A 21,849-nucleotide genomic window follows, 5' to 3' on the forward strand; every position below is an offset into this window, starting at 1 on the left:
CCCAACGTAGCTCTATCTAATAAATACTTATTCTTAGTGTTTGCACCAAAACAGCCTTTCCTGCAATAAATTCATAGGCTCCTCATTCATTCAGGATCTAGTGGAAAACCAGTATCCTCATTCTAAAACCCTCTCTGGGCTTGTTCAACTCTACTTTTATGGATCCCATCTCTCCCTACTCCACTTATCTAATAATTAGTTTTCTCTTAGCCTGTATGACATACCACTATAAGTGTAAGAGTCTTCTTTTCTGCAAATTATTACATCTGAAATAGTATCCTTCTATTACTATACTTTATGTGCATTCTACTATCATATTCTTTTCACATGAGATTTGAAAACAATTGCCTTTATTGTTGCTTATAAGGTCACCAAGTAGTGCTATCCTGCCACACAGTACATTTTCTGAAGCACCACAGAACTATTTATGGAATATTATTATATATCATATTTCAGAAATCCACAGTAAATTTATTACAGAAAAACCACATTCTGGAGGACCTTCATCTTACCTCTTAACTTCTCTGTTCCTTCTACTACTATTTCATTCTGATGACACAAATTGAGCTCTATATGGGAAAAGTCAATTTGGGGGAAATTAAGCTCTACAAATTCACAGAGTTTCTCTAGAATTGTCTCAGAGTTTGTAAGCTTGGTTCTTTCTTGTAGCTCATAGAACTGGCCAGCATTTTACCTCTCTTTCTCCCTCCAACCCCATGGATCACTAGAAAGCTGCAGAAACCATATTAACTGGTTCAAAGGTCTTATGATCTATCCCTAACACAATAGAAATTTCAGATCCGGGTCCCTTTCATTTCTGGCAGCAGAGAGGACCTCTCAGACTGGTAATATATAAAACTCTGTAAAGTTCTTTGAATCTTCTCCTGTACAGAATGTGTCATACATAATGAAGTTGTATTTATCATATACCTTTTGGAGAAAAGGGAGAAAATCAAAACCTACAAGAGGAAAAATATTCTCTTACCAAAATAAAGATAGTGTTTATGCCAAACAGTATTTAATGCTTTAATAAATTGCTTATAAATATTCCTAAATACTTACTCACTGATCTTAATTAGATACCTAAATGAGACAACTGAGTGATACAAGAGGCATGGGCACCTCTGTGAATACAAACGTTCTGGACAGAAAAATAATTAGACCTTTTCAAGAAGTTCTTCATTTTGCTTTACTACATGTGTTTGTTTGGGGTTTTTTTGTAATAAGACTAGGTCCAGGGGACCTGCTGTATTGTGTCAGACATCACCCCTGCTTGGATTATATAAATCATTGGTGCATAATGAAGAGTTAGTTGACTGTAAACTGAGCATGACGGTTTAATGAAGCACATACTCAGGAAAAGTACAGTGCCTGTATTTTCTTGAATTAAGCACATGAAAATAGCTTATAAATAGTGCCTGCATTTTCAATGCCTCAAGCCCTTATTTAAATACTCTATCTTATAAAGAAAACTCATTTTAAGCATGTAGTGCATGTGCACATCCCACACCTTTTGTGGGTACCCAAACCACAAAGAACAGAGATGACGAAAAACAGCTGCAGCAAACCACTGCTTATCAGGCAAAAATCACCATCCGTTCCATCCCAACAGCTGAACAGATTTAACGATTATATTTGGATTCATTCTTGCACTGCTTTTCTGACATTGGTGATAATACTACATTATCATTATATCACAATAAGTTACAGTTTTAGGCAAGTAGGAAGAAGAGTTGTATGGTCAGAATAAGCACAATAATAAAATGGACTTCATGAACCCTAGGCTCCTGAATAATCTTTAAGATGGAATCTAATCAACCAATGTTAGTTTTGTTAGTCAATTAATCCACATGGGTTTTCCCCTCCATCCCTGTCTTAATAAGTAAAACTTCAGAAAAAAAATCAGTGATTTTTTTCATTTGGAAGAAAAAATCCTTCCATTGTTACATAGTGCATTGCAATAAACATAATTCATTGTAAATTTGGAAGGAAAACTTAATCAGGAATACACAGTAACTCTACTGACACTTTTCTACCTCACCATGCACAATTTTTGAAAGGTCTGATTTTCAGTTTCTTAGCTAAATTTACGAGATTAAAACTTAAATTATTACTGGGAATATCTCACTCATCCAAACTTTCTCATAAAATGAACACTATCAATACAGTCACTTATTTTACCTTGAGAAGGTATGTGGGAATATTGCTGAAATCCACTGGTAACTTCAAAAGGAAGCGAGCTGAGAATTCACCAGTCTGCAGAAAAAGAAACAAAACTAATGAGACCTACAGCTACAGTGGTCTTACTCTCTGTTGTCTACAGCAGACAGGGTCAGAAGCTGAACTTATTCAGACTGAAATATTTAGCAAGGCAATATCTTCAAACAACTTGGGAGAAAAGGTCTGACAGAGGAAGAGTTAAGCAACAGCTTTCAATGGTAATTGTTGAAAATTTAAAAAAGCATTTATTTACAGCTTTCATATTAAGCAATATGGCAATGTACTGCAAAATTGTAAGGGCATTTCTCTCGCTGAATCAACAGTAAAAAAGGTTCTTAGAGAGCATAATGGCTGGCACCATATAAGAAACTAGATTTAGATTAGACCAGGCTCTATGGCTTCTCTTTATTAATCACTGCTGAAGTCATTGCTTCTGCTGTCACAAGTTAACATTCATCCTAGTCTTTTAACAAATGGATTACATGTATTAGCATAAATTATTCCCATGAATGTAAATATCTGATGAAAACTCAAATTACAGTTATAAGGGGGGCATTAAGGTCATCAATAATGTGTTGTACAAACTACATCCTGACTACTAAATAGGTATGTCTTTAAAGGACTCTTAATTTAAACATGCCAGGCAAAAGAATTACTTTTCTTCCATACTGTTCTTCCATTCACAATTCCATACTGAATACACTGTAATATAATGTCTCTACTGTGATGTCACTTAAACATCCTCATCATGATGATGGTCCTACTGTAACAAACACAGATATAGACAGTCAGTATCCTGAAGTGCTTACAAATTAATTTTAGGACTAGATTTTCTAAAGAGTATGGGACCCAAGAGTTCTCTGTTAGGGATCTAAATGTATTGCCTGGAGTTTCAAAAGTGCTCAGAACTCACTAGCTCACATTGAGAATGGTAAGAAAAAATTGACATTCCATTTAGGTGCCATAGTGGAAACTAAGCATGATTTCTTTTTAAAAGTACTCTCCATTTGTAAGTACTGAGCACTTTTGCAAATGTGGCTATTTGTGTGTTCCAGTATAATACTTAATTGCATCAGAAAATAGCATGCCTTGTGCACATCTTAATTTTAAAAAAAGGAGAATTCATTGGAGGTATTTTGATAATACATTTACTTAATATAGTGTCCGCCTAAATGTTTCTTGGAAGAACTGGCTTAGTTACTACTACTAACTAAAGAGACAGCAGCCGTACCAAATCTTATCAACACTTCTTGCTACAGTAAAAAAAGCCAAACAAAAAAATAGTGTGAAAGTACTGTGGTATCAGTTAAAGAGATTTTTTTCCTACCAACAGAATAAATCACATATACATAGAAATGTCCTTTTTTTTACAACTGAAGAGATCTGTTGAGAAAAAAAGGGATGTAACAAGGTTACAATTTTAATAGACACCTACTATATATATCTATATCCAGGGATATAGAATATGACTGAAAAATCCTTTAGACATTTACCTATCCAACTGTCCAAGACCTTTCTATGACAAAAGTATATTAGAAAATTTATAAGTTGTTCTAGTGGAAGAAAAAACAAGAGTGTGAGTATAGTTTTCCTCTTCTCCCAACTCAGAAATGTTATATAACATTTTTCAACCATTAGTTCCCAAAACGGGATAGTATCCCCTCTCTGAAAAATAATAATAAAAAAAGATTACTAGATGCTTTGATTTTATAAAGAGAGCTACATAACCTGAATGGCAATGGAGTTACTTTTTATATAGGCATTTATGCTGTGAGAAAGTTCTTTCTCAAACTTGGAGGGTCCTGTACTTTCAGGAGGATTGCTTGCCTCAGAGTCTTACAGCAGTCCTCGATTTAGGCACCACACCTAGGGCATCATCTTGCTGTTTGTTGAGCTACTCTCATCATTGGCAAGCATAAGATACAGAGGGAAACCAAACTCTACAGTCTTGGTGAATCCCCAATTGATACAGGGCTGGGTAAACCTCTTTCTCTTCCCCAAACATCTTTTCCCTGAGTGGAAATTGATACTGGGGAGAACCTGGGCTCACCCTCTACTCCCAGTTCCAGCCCAGGGCATTATAAGAACAGTTGCCTATAAGGGTACATCTAAACTACATCCCTTTTTCAATAAAGGAATGTAAATTAGATGTATTGAAATTGTAAATGAAGCCGGGATTTGAATTTCCTGTGCTTCATTTACATAATAGTGGCTGCGGCTTTTTTTCCAAAACAGGACTTTTTCGGAAAAACAACAACCCCGCAGTCAAGACGGGGATCTTTCGACAAATTGCCCTATTTCAAAAGATCCTGTAACCCTCACCCTTTAGCAAAAAAGGGATGTAGTTTAGATGTACCCTAAAAGTCTTCAACACCAGCTGTGAGATAGCTACAAAACCCCGGGGCTACTTCCCCACTACTTCCCAAGCACCTTTCTTTTCTCAGGCTCTTCCTCCTAGGGTATGACTAGACTGCACCCCTCTGACAGCAGAGGGAGGCAGATTAGGCAGGTTGAAATTGCTAATGAAGCAGGGATTTAAATATCCCGTGCTTCATTAGCATAAAAATGGCCACCGCTTTTTTTCGGCACGGAGCTTTGTCGGAGAAAAGCGGCAGTCTAGAGGCTGATCTTTCCCTAAAGAAAGCCTTTTCTGATAGATCATGTATACCTCGTGGCCATTTTTATGTTAATGAAGCACGGGATATTTAAATCCCCGCTTCATTAGCAATTTTGACCTGCCTAATCTGCATCCCTCTGCCGGCAGAGGGGTGCAGTCTAGACATACCCGTAGTATCTACTGGTACTTGTTCCTCCTAAACTCCCTACAACACCCTCTCCATTCTCAGAGCTCCTCACGCGCTAACTGCTTGAGAAGTCTTTTTATAACCAGTCTCAACTGGTTCTTTAATTGCCCCTAGGTGTTCTAACTAGCCTAGGCTCAGCTGACTCTGTAAACCCACTTAAGTAACTCCAGATGCTCAATTGCCCTGATTGACTTTAGCAAGTTCTCGCTGATTCTGGATTAGTCCCTGCCAGTTACCCTGGGAACAGAGATTTACTAATACACCTCCTTTCCATTACTCTTTTGTTTCCCTCTGGCCTTACCCGGTCACAATAAATAACGTGTGTCACTGTAGCCTGGAAACTAAATTTTAGCTTTCAAATCTGGCCACAATTCATCCATACTGGACATTTCACTCTGTCAACTAACAGAAATGAGCAAAGAAAGTTTCACTGAAATCAGAATACACATTGGATTATGATATGGGTTCCTGGACCAACTAGAAGTACCAGAGCTATAATTTGAGTTTGGAGGATGCCATAAATCTGATGAGCTGTTTGAAAACAAACTATAAAATGGAATTCTCTCACTGAGAAAGGACTCCTATTTCCTTTCATTAGGGCAGATCACCTTTGCACATCTGGGTAACAGCCCGTTTCTTTGAAAGAAAATGACCATACCTGCCTCCAAGCAATGAAATTATTCTATCTGTGAAGGGCTCAATATTGGTTCCATTGACTTCAATGGTGCAGTATTTATCAAAAATAAAGAAAGGTACTCAGAACTTCGAGACTGGCTTCTATATGTAAAGCTTTTGCTTATGAGGGTGTAGTGAGAGCAGAGGTGGCCACTCACTGACCCTGAGGGGGAAGAACCCCTCTCTAAGCCTGGGAGGGCCAAACCCAGTCCTGCTCCTTGAACTCCCTGGAAGCCGCAGGGCAAGGGGTATAAAAGCACAGCCCAATAGCTCAGTAGGGGCCCAGCTGTCAGAGGAAGCAGAGGCCTTTCTTGAGCTCCCAAGCCAGGAGGGCCCTAAGAACCTGGCAGAGGCTGAAGACTGGCCCAGACTACCGGGCCCTTGCTCCGAAGAAGAGATCTTCTTTACCCTGCCCAAGGGTCCAGACTACCATGACCCTGAGAACCAGCAGACAGCATGAAGCCAGGTTGATGCCGAGGGGGAGTTAGGCAGTGGCCCAGGGTAAACCGACAATTGTCTTATAACACTTTAGAGGGGGGCTGGTGTATTACAGGCCAGATCCCCGCTGACCCCAGTGGCAGCCAGAGCTGTCACTGCTAGGGCCCTGGGCTGGAATGTGGTAGAGTAGGGACGGCCTATGTCCCCCCCTGCCACCCCACATACCGGGTGGCAGTCTCCCCCTCATGCCAACGTTTGTTTGACTGCCCCGCCCTGAACCAGGGCCTAGTCGTATTAACTTTGGGACTGCATTTGTAGTGCTGCCTGACATGCTCTCAGGGCCCACAGTTTGAAAGGAGCCACTGGACTTTTACTTATAGGCCTGAGCACAGGCCAGGGACCTAGGACCCCAGCAAACAGGTTTACAGAGGGTAACTGAAATGTGTCAAATCATATAATCAGGAAGGGAAAGTGATGGCATCATTCTCCACATCTTCTGTTTTATTCTACTATTAGCAAACTTGGAGAGATCTTAAGATGTGCAAACTTGAGCTGAAAACAGTGTAGATGGATCAGAAGTAGCATTTAAATTAGTGTGAAAAAGAACTGGTTAAGAGGGGCTTCCATACTTTTTCTTCAGGATTATGTAAATTGTACCATCTAGAGGACTGCTTGCAACTGTTATATGCTGTAATATTGCCAAACTCTCCTTAACGCATTGCTGTTTTTCATGCGTCAAATGTATGCAACGGAAATGGGAAGGATTTCCTTTCTGTTTCATACACTTCCTTAAAATTAGCATTATCCACCTGGCTATGAGAAGACTCTTGTTCATCTAGAAGGAAATACATGTTGGCTGATTTTCTAATGATTATAACCATGCTGAGACAAAGTAAGGAAATTTCATGCACTGTGTCAAGAAAGTGAAGAAGTTTGTCTTTTTTTATAATCTACTCAAAAAAACTCCCCCTATAATAATTCTAACAGTAATTTTACACAGTTAACCAAACAAAAAACAGGGTATACTGAGGCTAGGTCAGGTGACTTTTAAGTCTGCCTTATTTTTGCATATGCATTACAGATCTGCTATCTAATTACTCAAACCTATACTGTTTTAAAAAACAATACTTTTTCCTAAAGCTAATGAGGGCAAATTCAAGGTTGAGTATTTGGTGTTAAGTTCAGCATTTCTGGATATTTTTGTTCATCTTTAATATTGAACTAACAGAGTTGTTTGAAGTTATTTCCATAGGGGCTGAAAAATGTTAAGAGATCAGAAACAGAAGAACAGTAAAAATATTAAATTATTATATTCAAGTATAATTCATATGGGCTACAGCTACACTACATGTTTTTATGGCAGACAATATGCTAATGAGGGACTCATTAGCATGAGTCATAACATCATTAGCATATTTCTTGCCGTTTCTTTTTGCGCAAGGATTTTTGCACAAAAAGAAGCAGTGTGGACCTTTCCTTTTTGTGCAAAATCCCCGTTTTGCGCAAGATCCTTATGCCTCTCCCCTTGCGCAAAAAGAAACGACAGAAAATATGCTAATGATGTCCCGACTCATGTCCCTTATTACGTATTTTCTGCTGCAAAAACATGTAGTGTAGACGTAGCCTTGGTGTGTAAATGAGAGTCTGCATGTATATGTAGGGATTAGGTACATTATGTACTCAATAACAGGGCATGCAATCTGTGTCTCTCTCAGTGTGTGAGGTGAACAGAAATTCTACATAGAACATATTAAAATATACACCTGGTAAAATTTCCATAGAAATCATTCCAAAGTTCAAACAGTTTCTCTCCAAACGTAGCATAGCACTCATTTATTATTGAAAAATACTTTCCACATCCCATGTCTCCTAGGCCTGTTCTACACTACAGCAGAAGGTTGAATTAAGATGGGCAACTCCAGCTAAGTTAATTACGTAGCTGGAGTTGATGTATCTTAAATCATGTTTCCATACCATTCACATAGCAGGAGGTCAACAGGAAGAAATGCTTCCATCAGCTTTCCTTACTCCTTATGAGGAGTAGAAGTACCAGCACCAACAGAGGTGCACTCTAAGTTCAATTTAGCAGTCTTTACTAGACCTGCTACATCAAATCCCGGAAGATCACTGCAGCGTCGATCTACTGCATAGTGAAGAGGTGGCCCTAGTATCCTTTGCCATACTCATAATATTCCTAAATCCAATTTCTTCCAAAAAGTGTTTCCACAATAAATGTCCAAGAGCCTGACAAGTTTAGCCAGTGATGGTCAACCTGCAACTCGTGGCCTCCATGAGGCCCATCAATGTAATCCCGGCCAACAAGAGTTGTGGGGACAGTGTGTGCAGGCGAAGAGGCCACAAGGATATGCTGGTTGCTGCTTCTCACAGTTCCCATTATCTAGCAATGACAAACCACAGCTACTGGGAGCTGCAGAGAGCCATGTGTGTGGGCAGTCAAACATCAGCGAAATGTCTCATGGCCTGCAATCAGATTACCCTGATGAGCTGCATGCAGCCTGTGATCAGCAGGTTGCTCACCCCTGAGTTAAGTTCACCAGCTTGTGTTAGGATCTGTGCATAGTTAAACACTGTAAGAGAGTTTTTCAAGACTCATCTATGGTCCTTTTATTTATAACACTGTATTAGGTTTGAAATATACAAGGTTTCTGTTTATACTGCATGCTACTTGGGGCAGGGTCTTCATTTTCATATATGTTCTCTTTAGCAGCAAATACATTTTAAAATTAAGATTTTTTATCTGTTACAATAAATGTGTCCATAGTTTATTTATAGTCCAACAAATTGAATGTTTCTACCCTCCCATAATTTTTAAAAGGCTCAAAATTTATTTGAACAATTTTTTTTTCAAATTGAGACAAAAAGAAGCTTTGACGCTAAAGACAAATCCTTTAAAAACTATCAGTCACTGAAATCAGAGGGAAGATTCCTATTGACTTCCATCCGTGTTGGATTGCGCCCAAAAGTTAGAAGTACTAGAAATAAAGGCGTTCATAGTAGTCTTTTGCAATCAACTACAGTTTTTGATTAACTACAATAATTACTAGAGTTTGAATACAAGTCTGCAAACTAAAAATATGAAGGTCTTCCACATTTCAGCACAAAATATTTAGACATAGGTACAGTGAGCTATTTTTCTAGAGCATGCTTTCCAAGCAACAATCGTGAAAGGATTTCCCTACATTTCATCTCAGCATTTTGTACCTGAATAAAGTGTTTAACCAGATGCAGTACTGTGATTTACAAAAGAGGACTTATGAGACCAAGTCACTATCAAAAAGTTGGTCAGATGATATATAAAAAAGGGTCTGAAGAACTGACAGTGCTAACTATAACATAATCAACTATCCTGTGCTATCTACAATCCTCAGATAGTGTGGTTCAGTTAGGCTATGTCTAGACTACATTCCTCTTTCAAAAGAGGAATGTAAATTAGGCAAATCGAAAGTGCAAATGAAGCATGGATTTAAATATCCCGCACTTCAGTTGCATATTCACAGCCAAGCGCTTTTTCGAAAAAGGGTTTTTCGAAAGTGAAAATGCAGTCTAGACAGAGTTCTTTTCGGGAAAAAACCCTTTTTTGAAAGAACCCGTACTCCTTATTTTTTCAGGAGTACAGGTTCTTTCAAAAAAAGGGTTTGTTTTTTTTAAAGAACCGCATCTAGACTGCGCTTTCACTTTCGAAAAAAGGTTTTTCGAAAAAGCTCTCAGACACGACTATGCAAATGAAGCACAGAATATTTAAATCTGTGTTTCATTTGCACTTTCGATTTGCCTAATTTACATTCCTCTTTCAAAAGATGGATGTAGTTTACACGTGCCTTCAATGAAACTAAAATCCAGACCCTGAAGGTATGGAATTTGAAAATTTTAAGGACATTCAGGCTATGTCTACGCTAGGCGGCTTTGCTGGTACAACTATACTGGAAAAGTGTTACTAGTGGGGCTATAGATACACTGACAAAATTACACTTTTGCCAGTGTGACTGTATCTGTAGTAAGGACATTTGACAGCATAGTTAAAATCACACTCCGTCAAACCCCTAACTGAAATAATTCTGCCAGAAAAAGCCTTCTCATGCAGACATAGCTTTGGTGGGACAGAAGATATGATTCTCAAAACAAATTTACCATCTGTAAACCAGCTACACTGCCATCAGGTCTGAAGGCAGTCTTTCACATGGAAATCAGATTCAATAGAGACAATGGAATGGAAGCAGTCAACAAAAGAGGGAGGGGAGAGTGCAGACTGTGAGCTGGGGCAAACATGTTTTCTTTCACCACTGTAAACACACAGTATATGTGTGCACACATCATACAAATAACTCTATTTTACAAGGTAATGGCTAGAATTACTATAGTAAAAGGAATTCTGAAAGCACTAGTATATTGTGTTCTTAGCAGAAGTACTCTTAATAACTTACCCAGTTGTTTTTTTTGCCAGCATAAATTTCCATGTTCTCTCCATACTGGGGTTCCGCAAGTAAAGTTTGGTATTCAAACATGAGGCGAGAGCTCTCGCGTAATCGACTACATTGGAATTGGTGATATTGCTGGACAAGCTCTTTCACAACAAGCAGGAGGCATTCAGGGTCTGAAGGATTCCAGGAGGCTAAATTCTGTTGAATAAGGCAAAAAAAGAGCACAGACTAATTTACAACAGTAGAAAAGATATAAGCATTCTTGCCTGCATACTAATATTAATTAGCACTTCTAAAGTCCTCATCAATATAGTGCCTTATTACATATGAGGACCTGAGACCTTTCCATTCACAAAAAAACAAAACTGATCTGAACAGTTTGCAAAATCTGGTTCAGACATATGCAGTCCTGTATTGAATCTGAATCAAAATCACTAACTCAAACTAACTCCAGTGACTATACCAAATTCATAACACCATGGAAATCCTATTTTTCTGCTTATTCATAGAACAGTACAGAATGGACAACAGCAGAGCAAACTTCTATCCAGCTGCCTCAACAACACCCCTAAGGGCTTGTTGTCACTGAGGAGTTAATTTGAAGGTTGCCCTTTAATCAGGTGCCATCCACACACAAGAAATGTTAACTTCTATGTTAGTGTTTTTAAACTTGATTTGGCTGACCTGTGCAGCTCAAGTATTTCAGATGAGGCTGCTCAAACTCAAGTTAGGCTAAGAATGTGTCCTCACAGTAAAAAGTGTGTGTGTGTGGAGGGGAGGATCTCCCCTTAGGATAACAAATGTACTTTAAGTATCCCACTGAAATATCCTAGTGTAGTTCTTACAACAGAGTAGCTAGGGAGGTCAACGCTATACCCTTGGCTGCAGATGACCTCACCTAGTTTAGCTTGTGGAAAATCTATAAGCACTTGTATTTACTAAGATTTTACAATGGGATAGCTAATAGATGTTAGATATAATTTAACTGTATTTGTTATATCATTAATTATGTTATGGTGTTTCAAGATTGGAACAGATGTCTTATTTGAAATCTAAATAAATAATAATCAGTCTCCTCTCTGCCCCTTCAACTTAGGCATCTCCACTCAAAGCATCTAAAGAACCTATAATTACTCTTAACATGGAAATATTAACTACCTGTAATCAGTATTTTAAATATATACAATCTGCAAGTGTGAATAAAAACACATTGACATTTCTGAACATTCTCAAGTAGAACAAATTGTTTTTTTAGTATGTAACATTTCACAAGCTAAAAAAAAAAGGGTAGAAAAGGCTTTGCTCTTATTTAAAAAAAAATGACTGTTTTATATTCAAATGTATATCAAAATTTGTTTGTGTAACCCACATTTTCATAAAATGATTTAAGTTTGCCCCCAAATCATATGTACTATATTTTGTACATCGCCAAGGATAATAAGTACTAATAAAATATTATGATAAAACCCTCACCCATTAAAAATACACATAGGCTAAACAAAGGGAAGGCTCTATAGTTCTGATTTGCAAAATAAAAATTAGCGGTGTAATATATCTATTCTGCCATTCTGGAAATGGAAAGGGGATGCTTCTATGGCTATCCAGACATGAGCTCACAGTTCCATATGAACACTACATCAGCACAAATGTATTAATGATACATTTCATAAAGATATGATCATTTCTCTCAGGTTATTAAATATAATACGCATCCTGAGACTACTTTTATAGGAACTGAATACATCAGTATATATGGCAACTTCGCTTTTTTTCCCTGCAAGTATTTTTTCTCCTTGTGCCACTTCAGCACTTATCTGGAAAAAGATGTAAATGTTAAATTGTTAAAAAGATATTTCCTAGTTTTGAATGCTATAATCCAAAGTAAAACATGATTACATTCTGTCATAAGGAAAGATACCATGATTTTGTAAAACATCAAGATCCTTTCTTTGCAAAATTGTCATTAAGTTTACCAAGATAGGCATAAAATCAGTATTATTAACTCTCATGATTTGATTTGATTTGATTTGAAGTTGCATATTTGGTGTTTTCTTCAAGCCCCAAAACCTGGAGGATTTTTGAGATTTTGTGAGGCCCTTGGCTTTTCATTATAGACTTTTCTAGAAATTATGGCTGTTGAAAAGAGCCTGAAAATATGCATCATGCATACCCTAATGGCTCAAAAGCCACAAGGGAAATTAAAACAACACATCTTTTTTTAAAAAAAAACCCTCATTACTGATAAACCTCTAATCTTGACTGTTTGGGGCCTGACTCATGATTTTTGAATGCCTGGGATTGGCAATGCTGCAATATCTATTCACCACTCATAATCAGAAAAATAAAAATAAAATAATGATGATGTACCAGCCACTCACTTAAAAATAGAGTGGGTGAACTGGATTTTGGAAGACTGGCCTCATTCTTCAAATATATAGACCCCAATCTTGCCTAAACAGATACAAGTTCGTGAAATCAGAATGCCTAAGTAAGGGGAGTCCAAACTTTTTTCAAAGAGGGCCAGATTTGATGAAGTGAACATGAGTGAGGGCCGACCATTTTGCCTGACATTCTTTGAACCATTAAAATTAAATGCAAATTAACTATTTTATGCAAAGTTTATTGCAAACAGCATACTTTTCATTTCGTCACATGGATGACAAATCTAAACAGGTGTTAAATCAGTCTGCCTTTCATATCTGAAGGCCAGATGAAAAAAAAATCCAGGAAGCTGAAATATATGTCAGGAACATTGTAAAGTACATTACATATTATTGGTAATAAAGGTTGTCTGTCAACTTTTAAGTTCAAAAAATATGAACAGGAACATAACACCAAGTATACATGTTGTGTCCAAATATATTTATAACTGATTTAGACCAACTGACATTAACTGAGATTTTACAATGTATTCATCTCAATACATGTGGATTTCTTGGGGGCCTTAAAAGATAGATATTGCCAAATTACCTGTGGGGCCATATTAAACCGGAACACGGGCCGAAATTGGCCCGCGGGCCGGACTTTGGACATGCCTGGCCTAAGTGAATAGTTAAATCCAAAGTGTGTATCTGAAGCAGGTCAGGGAGTGGCAGATTTATAATATACTTAAACCTCAATACTCTGGCTGTCGCTAATTTGGGAACACTTGTGGTACGGAGGAAGAAGTGGCTCTGCACACTGCTGCTACCACACCGTCTCCTACTCCCTGCCCCCCGCCAGCAGAAGGAATGGCAGTGCGCAAAGCTGCTTCCCCTAAGGCTTTTTCTCACTGGTCCCATAGCAGCAGGGAGTGGTGCTTGGAAGTGGCGGAAAGCGCAAAGCCACGTATGTCTCTGGGAGCCGGATGGCAGGTAAGCCCCCAACTCTGACTCCTGACTCTGCAGCACTCTCCCTGGCCCAGCGAAACATTTAATCCCCATTTCCCAGGGTCGCTAAATAAAAGAGGTTTGAGAGTACCTCTTGTTGGAAAAAGTTGCCCTGTGACTATGCTAAAGAAATTATGTGTATGTCTCTGTCTCACACACACACACACACACACACACACACACACACACACACACACACACACACACACACACACCAGTTACAGTTGAGAGCCGACTTGTGATCTTGGCATGAAGAATGGTCCAGTGGTCAGTTGCTAGTCTGTGATTCCAAAGGCCTGGGTAAAATTACCTGCTTTGCCACAAATTTCCTGTGCAACCTTGGGAAAAATCACACTGAACCATAGACTCCCCATCTATAAAACAGGGATAACAGTACTCTCCTACTTCACAGAGTGTAGTGAAGAGAAGTACATTATCACTTGTGAGGTGCACAGATACTATAGTCATGACAGCCCTATAAGTTAAGATAAATACCAGAGAAGTAATTATGAAAACCCTCAGAACTGATCATCATTTTTATCAAGCTATGTTCGTTTAAGTTTGACGTAATAAAGTAGTCTACAAAATACTATCCTGTACACAGCGTTTTCTAGGAAACAGAGCTTGCATCATATAGTCTGAAACTAAGCAAACATACTGGGCTCGTCTACACTGGCCCCTTTTCCGAAAGGGGCATGTTAATTTCACAGGTCGTAATAGGGAAATCCGCGGGGGATTTAAATATCCCCCACGGCATTTAAATAAAGATGTCCGCCGTTTTTTTCCGGCTTTTAGAAAAGCCGGAAAAGAGCGTCTACACTGGCCCCGATCCTCCGGAAAAAAAGCCCTTTTCCGGAGGATCTTATTCCTACTTTTCTAAAAGCCGGAAAAAAGCGGCGGACATCTTTATTTAAATGCCGCGGGGGATATTTAAATCCCCCGCGGATTTCCCTATTACGACCTGTGAAATTAACATGCCCCTTTCGGAAAAGGGGCCAGTGTAGACGTAGCCACTATGTATAACCTCAGACTTCCTGTTCCCAAGCACCTAGTCAAACAGAGCATTTCCAGAAAGCTGAAGGATATAATATGCTCACATACACTGACAGCAGCCAGAGAAATGAGACTAACCTTTCCACCAAATTCTATTGTGTTACATCAATGCCAATGTGTTGTCAAAGGAAATGATCAATGATATTTTAATAACTGACCTAATTTGTAACTGAACAGTAAAAAAAAAATAACAGTACACCAGAAAACAAGAAGGCAGCAAGAGGAAGCTCACTGTCATCTGTTCCACACAGAACTAAAGAATAACGATTGCCAACATCAATAAGGGAACTCAACTATACTGCATCAGAACAAAACTTTAAAATACTACCTTGCCACCCGTCCCAAGCCATATCAATTACGAGAAATTAAAAGAAATTATGCCATTGAAGCCCTTCTAGGTTAATGTGTCTTTCATTCATAAAGTAACTAGAAATTACAAGAGTTAACTATTTAGTGAAAAACGCAGAATCTAGCAAATGCTGTGAGGATGTCCCAGGGCAGATTTATGTATTTATTTCAACAAGTCGCAAGAAATATGTTTAATGGCTACATTCTCTTTCCATAGAGTAATTCATTTATTATACATACTTTTAAGACATATACCACCAAAATACATTTTTCAGGGTAGAAATTAGAAGGGGTAAGTGATCACAATATTTGCAACCATTCTATTACTTTTTCAGTTAATACCATTTTTATCAAAAGATTTTTTTACGAGGTTGCACCAACTAAAGATAAAATAAAAACCTTAAAACTTGTTTTAACACAATAGCATGGACAAATTGAGAGTTTTTTCTGTGGGATTTCTTCCTAAGTGCTATTCAGCTGTAGTATTTGCCAATCTGAGGACACTTAACTGTTCATTCCTCTTATCCTCATCCAATCTCAATAATGTGTGAAAACAAACATTTAGCTGTTCCTTCAGTGTTTCAAACAGTACCTACTTTAATATATTCCTTCTTTTATTTTGCAATAACGCAAAGGCAAGGTAAGCACTCTGCTGCAATTTTTAGCTTTGTGTAAAGAAAAAGTTAAAAGAAACCACTTGAAAATTGTAAGAGTCATCAAGTTCTATTTCAGTTGGACATTATAAAACATATGCTAAACTGCAAGTAATCATGAAGAGCACCAAATTAAGTCACAAAGGGTCAAAACTTTTCTCTGAAAACATCCATATATCTCTCACCGAAATCAATGGGAGTTGCTGTCTCTATGTACCTGAGAGAAAAAAATTGGCATTAAAAAAATAAAGGAATGAAATAAAAAAGTAATGTATTTAATCAGTCAGGTTCCTGAATGCATTATGGGCCTTCAGAAGAGATTTTATATGAAAGGGAATTTAGATTTAAGGCTTGTCTACGTGAACACTTAGGGTATGTCAACATTAACAAGTTTTGTTGACAAACCCAAAAGTCAAACAAAATAAAAACTGACAGAGGGTGTTCTGTCGACTGATCATGTCCACACTGGGGGCACAATCACTGACTGTGTGAGCAATGCACTGTGCATATGTATATGTATCCCACAGCGCAGTGCTGTGGGAAGGCAGAGCTGATCACTGCACATGTTGGGATTCCCTCCGAGTTCTCCCATAGCATCCTCAGCTGCTGAAGGTGGTATCCTGTAAGCTCTCTATGTTGATGAATATCAAAGCAGCACAGCAAGCTGTCCCTCTCCTTTAGTCTTTGTTTGGTCCCAAAATGGAGCAGCTCACTCGCTGCAGATAGTTTCTGGAACTTTGAAAGGGGAAGAGCCGCAGAGATCAAAAGAATGAGCAGAGCCATCAAAGCTGGCATTGTGGGATACTGGTGGAAGCCAATTCTGTCGACAAAACAAAGAGCAGAGTCTACACTGGCTCTTTGTCAACAATAAAGAGAAGAGAAATGAAAACCTCTCTCGTAGGTGTGGAAGATTTTTATTGCAGAAACTAGGTGTTTTTCCTGATTAAAAAAAATCACATTGCAGTATAAACCCTCTCACTGTGTTGTCACCAAAAGGCAGATTTGGGCAACAAAACTTGGTAGTGTAGACATACCATTAGTTCACAGCAGACTTGGGTATGACTCTACTCTGCACTAGAATGCAATAAATTAAGTGCTCTGTGGACCCTGATACTATACACTAACGTGTACTTTAATCTATTCCTACTTCAAAGCACGCAAGGAAATTTTAGTGCAGGGTCCCCACAAACATTCAGTCTGCAATATGCTAGTTCAGGTTAGAGTTACACCCCAGCTTCCCATAAAACTAAGTGTTTATTTACACAAGGTCTAAGACTTAGAGCAGGGGTGGGGAACCTCAGGCCTGGGGGCCGGATGCAGCCCCTGGCTTGCCTGGATCCGGCCCCCGAGTCTCAGCACTGGGGAGTCGGCACTAGTGCTCCAACCCCCCTGCCACCTACTTGCAGGGCTGGAGCACACAAAATCTACTAGCCTGGGATCCCTTAGGCTCTGATGTACAAGGGGAATGGGGGAAGTGTCTTTCTCCTTCTCAGCCAGGGGCTTCTAACTTTGCTTCTCACTTGTGTGTAGCCCTTGACTGATTTTTCTGTGAGTCAATGGCTGCTGACCCAGAAAAGGTTCCCCACCCCTGACTTAGGCTACGTCTAGACTACATGCCTCTGTCGCCAGAGGCATGTAGATGAGGCTACCAGGCTTAGGAAAATGAAGCGGCGATTTAAATAATCGCCGCTTCATTTAAATTTACATGGCTGCCGCGCTGAGCCGATCAGCTGTTTGTTGGCTCAGCGCGGTAGTCTGGACGCGCGGGTGTCGACATCAAAGGCATTTGTCGACCACCCAGGTAAACCTCATTCCAGGAGGCATACCTGGGTGGTTGACAAATGCCTTTGATGTCGACACCCATGCGTCCAGACTACCGTGCTGAGCCGACAAACAGCTGATTGGCTCAGCACGGCAGCCATGTAAATTTAAATGAAGCGGCGATTATTTAAATCGCCGCTTCATTTTCCTATGCCTGGTAGCCTCATCTACATGCCTCTGGTGACAGAGGCATGTAGTCTAGACGTAGCCTTAGAGAGTATGATTATTAAGTTTGCAGATAACACCAAGCTGGGAGGGGTTGCAAGTGCTTTAAAGGATATGGTCAACATTTAAAATGATCTGGACAACCTAGAGAAATAGTCTGAGTTAAACAGGATGACGTATAATAAGGACAAATGCAAAGTACTCCACTTAGGAAGGAACAATTAGCTGCACATATACAGAATGGGAATTGATTGTCTAGGAAAGTACTGCTGAAAGGAATTTAGGGGTCATAGTGGACCACAAGTTAAACATAAATCAACAGTGTGACACTGTTGCAAAAAAAAGCAAACATGATTCTGGGATGCATTAACAGGAGTGTAAATCATTCTTCCGCTCTAATCTGCGCAGATTAAGCCTCAATTGGAGTATTGTGTCCAATTCTGGGCACCACATTTAAAAAAAGATGTGGAGAAATCGGAGAAGGTCTAGGGAAGAGCAACAAAAATGATTAAAGATCTAGAAAACATGACCTGTGAGAGAAGACTGAAAGAACTGGATTTGTTTAGTTTAGAAAAGAGAAGATTGAGAGGAGACCTGATAGTGGTTTTCAAGTATCTAAAAGGGTGTTACAAAGAGGAGGAAAAAACATTGTTCTCCTTGGCCTCTGAGGCTAGGACAAGAAGCAATGGGCTTAAATTGAAACAAGGGAAGTTTAGGCTGGACGTTAGAAAAAATGTGAGGGTGGTTAAACACTGCAATAAATTGCCTAGGGAGGTTGTGGAATCTCCATCACTGGAGTTATTTAAGAGCAGGTTGGTTAGACATCTGTCAGGGATGATCTAGGCAGTAGTTGGTCCTACCATGAGGGCAGGGGGTTGGACTCAATGACCTCTTGAGGTTCTTTCCAGGTCTAGGATGCTATCGTTCTATGACTCTGGAGATACCTATATGTCATGATGTCAAATATTGTTCAAGTTGTCACTGTGATGATTTATGGTTATTAATTCCTATTTTTTTCTTTATGATTTCATTTAAGTTTTATCCATGAATTTATCTTTTTCTTCGAGCCTGGACATGCCACAATTTGTTTTTAAAAGGAGTTCTGGGACAGACAGATAGATAGATAAATAAATAAATTTAATGCTATGTGTAAGGTAACTGAAATCAGCCATATGTAAACAGCTGATGTAAACTAAACAAATCCAAATAATAATCACTAAGGGGGGAAATGTATTCTTACATTAATTTTAATACAACTTGGTAATTTACATGAAAACTTGTTTTCATAAGGATTTCATTTTGAGTGAGCTCTGGCTACCCCTAAAACTTAGGTCAACCTAGATACATCGTAAGTTCAACCTAACCTCCACTGTAGATGCAGCTAGGTTGAGAAAAGAATTCTTCCATTGACATAGCTATTGTTCCTCAAATGCATGGATTTACTACAGCAAACAGAATGACCCCTTCCATCACCATAACAAGTGTCTATATTCCAGCATTTGAGCAGCATAGCTGCAGCTATGCCACTATGACGTATCTTTAATTAACTCAAGACATACTTTTTTCCCTTGTGAAGACAAGTTCCATGAGAAAAATAAAATCATTACTTTAGTCAGGGTGAAACTTGGTGATGAAACTCAATTGTGTGAGAGGAGATGCCAGTAGCTTTGTCTATATACCCACTTATTTTCTCTTAATTGCTAGCAGATGTTTCAAGTACTGGCTTGACAAAGTCTTGGCTAGGATGCTTTAGTTGGGATTGGTCCTGCTTTTAGCAGGGGGTTGCACTTGATGATCTCCTCAGGTCTCTTCCAATCCTATGAGCCTACGAAAACCCCTAGTGGTCTAATAGCACAGTTAGTTCACTATACAGTCTAGGTGCAGGAAATAGTACTGTATTAAAAAATCAGTCCGTTTCCAATAACACCAGAGTAAACTATACTGAAAACAAGCCCTCTGTTTTCTGCAACTACATGATTTGGCACAGAATTCAATCCTTGTCTAAGCAACATACACTCCAGACTGTCGGTTAACCTTTCTTAAAATTAATCAGTTAGTCATTGTGGCTGCAAAGAAGACCTCGAAAATGTGAACAGAGTGTAAACAGATGGAAGTGTTGTCTTCCAGAGTCTGCAGACAGGCTTCATGCAACCTGAAAGCTAAGAACTATGCCATTCATCTCAGTGGGTTGTTAAGCCTGAAACGCAAGGATAACTATTTAAAAAACAACACAGTTAACTATTTCACTGATGATTATTTTAACAGAAACATTCAGCAATAGCAAATGACAAAACTGTTTCTCGTGTCTCTTGGAGTGCTAAAAGCTTAATTGTTCCTACACAATTGTCATAGCCTCCAACTTTGCCTGACAATATTTATGATCTGTTTACATACTGTCAATGCAATAATGAAAAATGGAAGTGTGAGGATTTTTTAAATTGAATTTAACCTCAAAATAATGTACTTATGTATGGATTAATTATTGTATTTAAGTCAATAAGAATCTAATTTTGTTTGTTTATTTAGTTTAACTGAAGTTGCTGTAAAATTTCCAATGGATTAATGAAATTCTACAGACACTAGTAATCTAAAACACCTCGATGCAATACAGAAAATCCAGGCTTGATTCTAATTCTTTATCTCTTGCTCTGCATCACAAGTGATGCATCTGCAGTTAATTCTAGTTATCTGTACTCAAGTTATTCCTCTCAAGTTAGTTGAACTTAAGAAACCTCATTGTGAAGCAACACACAAAAATTCTCACAAACATAACTAAAGTATTGTGTCTACCCTGATGCTGTACTGACTCTGGAGGCATTACTTCTTGTTCTTAGCATTGCACTTAGCTAAACCGCTCTATAAATTCTTCTTGGTATACTGTGAAAGAACTCATTTGTCTTTTCCAAGAAACAGTGCTAGCTTGGCAACTCATTCAAATAAAGCACTTCCACTCCACTTTTCTATCCACTGTTCTCCACAATAACTGGTGGCAAAGCATGGATCCTACTCTGAGCTATGACCATTTCTTAATGCTCACATTAATGCAATCCATGTGAATTTCATTTGGGGGGAAGGAGTAAGAGGGTATGTCTATACTTGCCCCCTAGTTTGAACTAGGGAGGCAAATGAAACATACCGAAGTTGCTAATGAAACGCGGGATTTAAATATCCCGCGCTTGATTAGCATATTCGCGGCTGGTCGCCATTTAAAAAAGCTGGTAGCCCGAATTAACTCGCCGCGTGTAGACGCGGTAGTCCGATCCAAAACCGTTCCCTCAAATTAACTGTTACTCCTCGTGCAATGAGGAGAAACAGTTAATTTGAGGGAAAGGTTTTGGATCGGACTACCGCGTCTACACGCGGCGAGTTAATTCGGGCCACCGGCTTTTTAAAATAGCGACCGGCCGCGAATATGCTAATCAAGCGCGGGATATTTAAATCCCGTGTTTCATTAGCAACTTCGGTATGCTTCATTTGCCTCCCTAGTTCAAACTAGGGGGCAAGCATAGACATACCCAGTGAGAACTGGTCAAAGGTACAAGATGCTGTGGAGGACATTTCAGCATTGGCTGACTACCACCAGAAAGGGTCAGCAGGCTTTTCTAAGAAGAGCATACAGGCTGCATTTGGAGTTGGACGAACGCAAACAGCCAGTGCAGTTTCTAATGGTTGACAAATCCCCCTATTCTGACTGGGGTTCTGGGTCAGAATCACATGCTCATAATGGTGGGACTATTTCACCACTATTTCATTAATCCATTGGAAATTTTACAGCAACTTCAGTTAAACTAAATAAACAACAATCTGTAGAACCAGAACAGCCACACAAGGAAAGCCAGATTCCTATGAAGAGTTTTTTCTTACT

The 21,849-nt window shown here is 38.9% G+C and overlaps 1 protein-coding gene across 3 annotated transcripts in view; it reads right to left on the reverse strand.

Annotated features, from left to right (window-relative positions):
* BABAM2 (BRISC and BRCA1 A complex member 2) overlaps window positions 1-21,849 on the reverse strand; it is a 322,714-nt gene that overhangs the window by 200,724 nt on the left and 100,141 nt on the right. For all 3 annotated transcript variants that reach the window (XM_025181003.3, XM_075925373.2, XM_006115618.5), the window contains exons 5-6: window positions 10,580-10,774; window positions 2,182-2,256 (exon numbers count right to left, since the gene is read on the reverse strand). In XM_025181003.3, coding sequence (XP_025036788.1) covers window positions 2,182-2,256; window positions 10,580-10,774 — 270 coding nt within the window. The remainder of the gene's footprint in view (window positions 1-2,181; window positions 2,257-10,579; window positions 10,775-21,849) is intronic.

The sequence above is a fragment of the Pelodiscus sinensis genome, chromosome 3 (genome assembly GCF_052426305.1).
Source record: "Pelodiscus sinensis isolate ZL-2025 chromosome 3, ASM5242630v1, whole genome shotgun sequence".
NCBI lineage: Eukaryota > Metazoa > Chordata > Testudines > Trionychidae > Pelodiscus > Pelodiscus sinensis.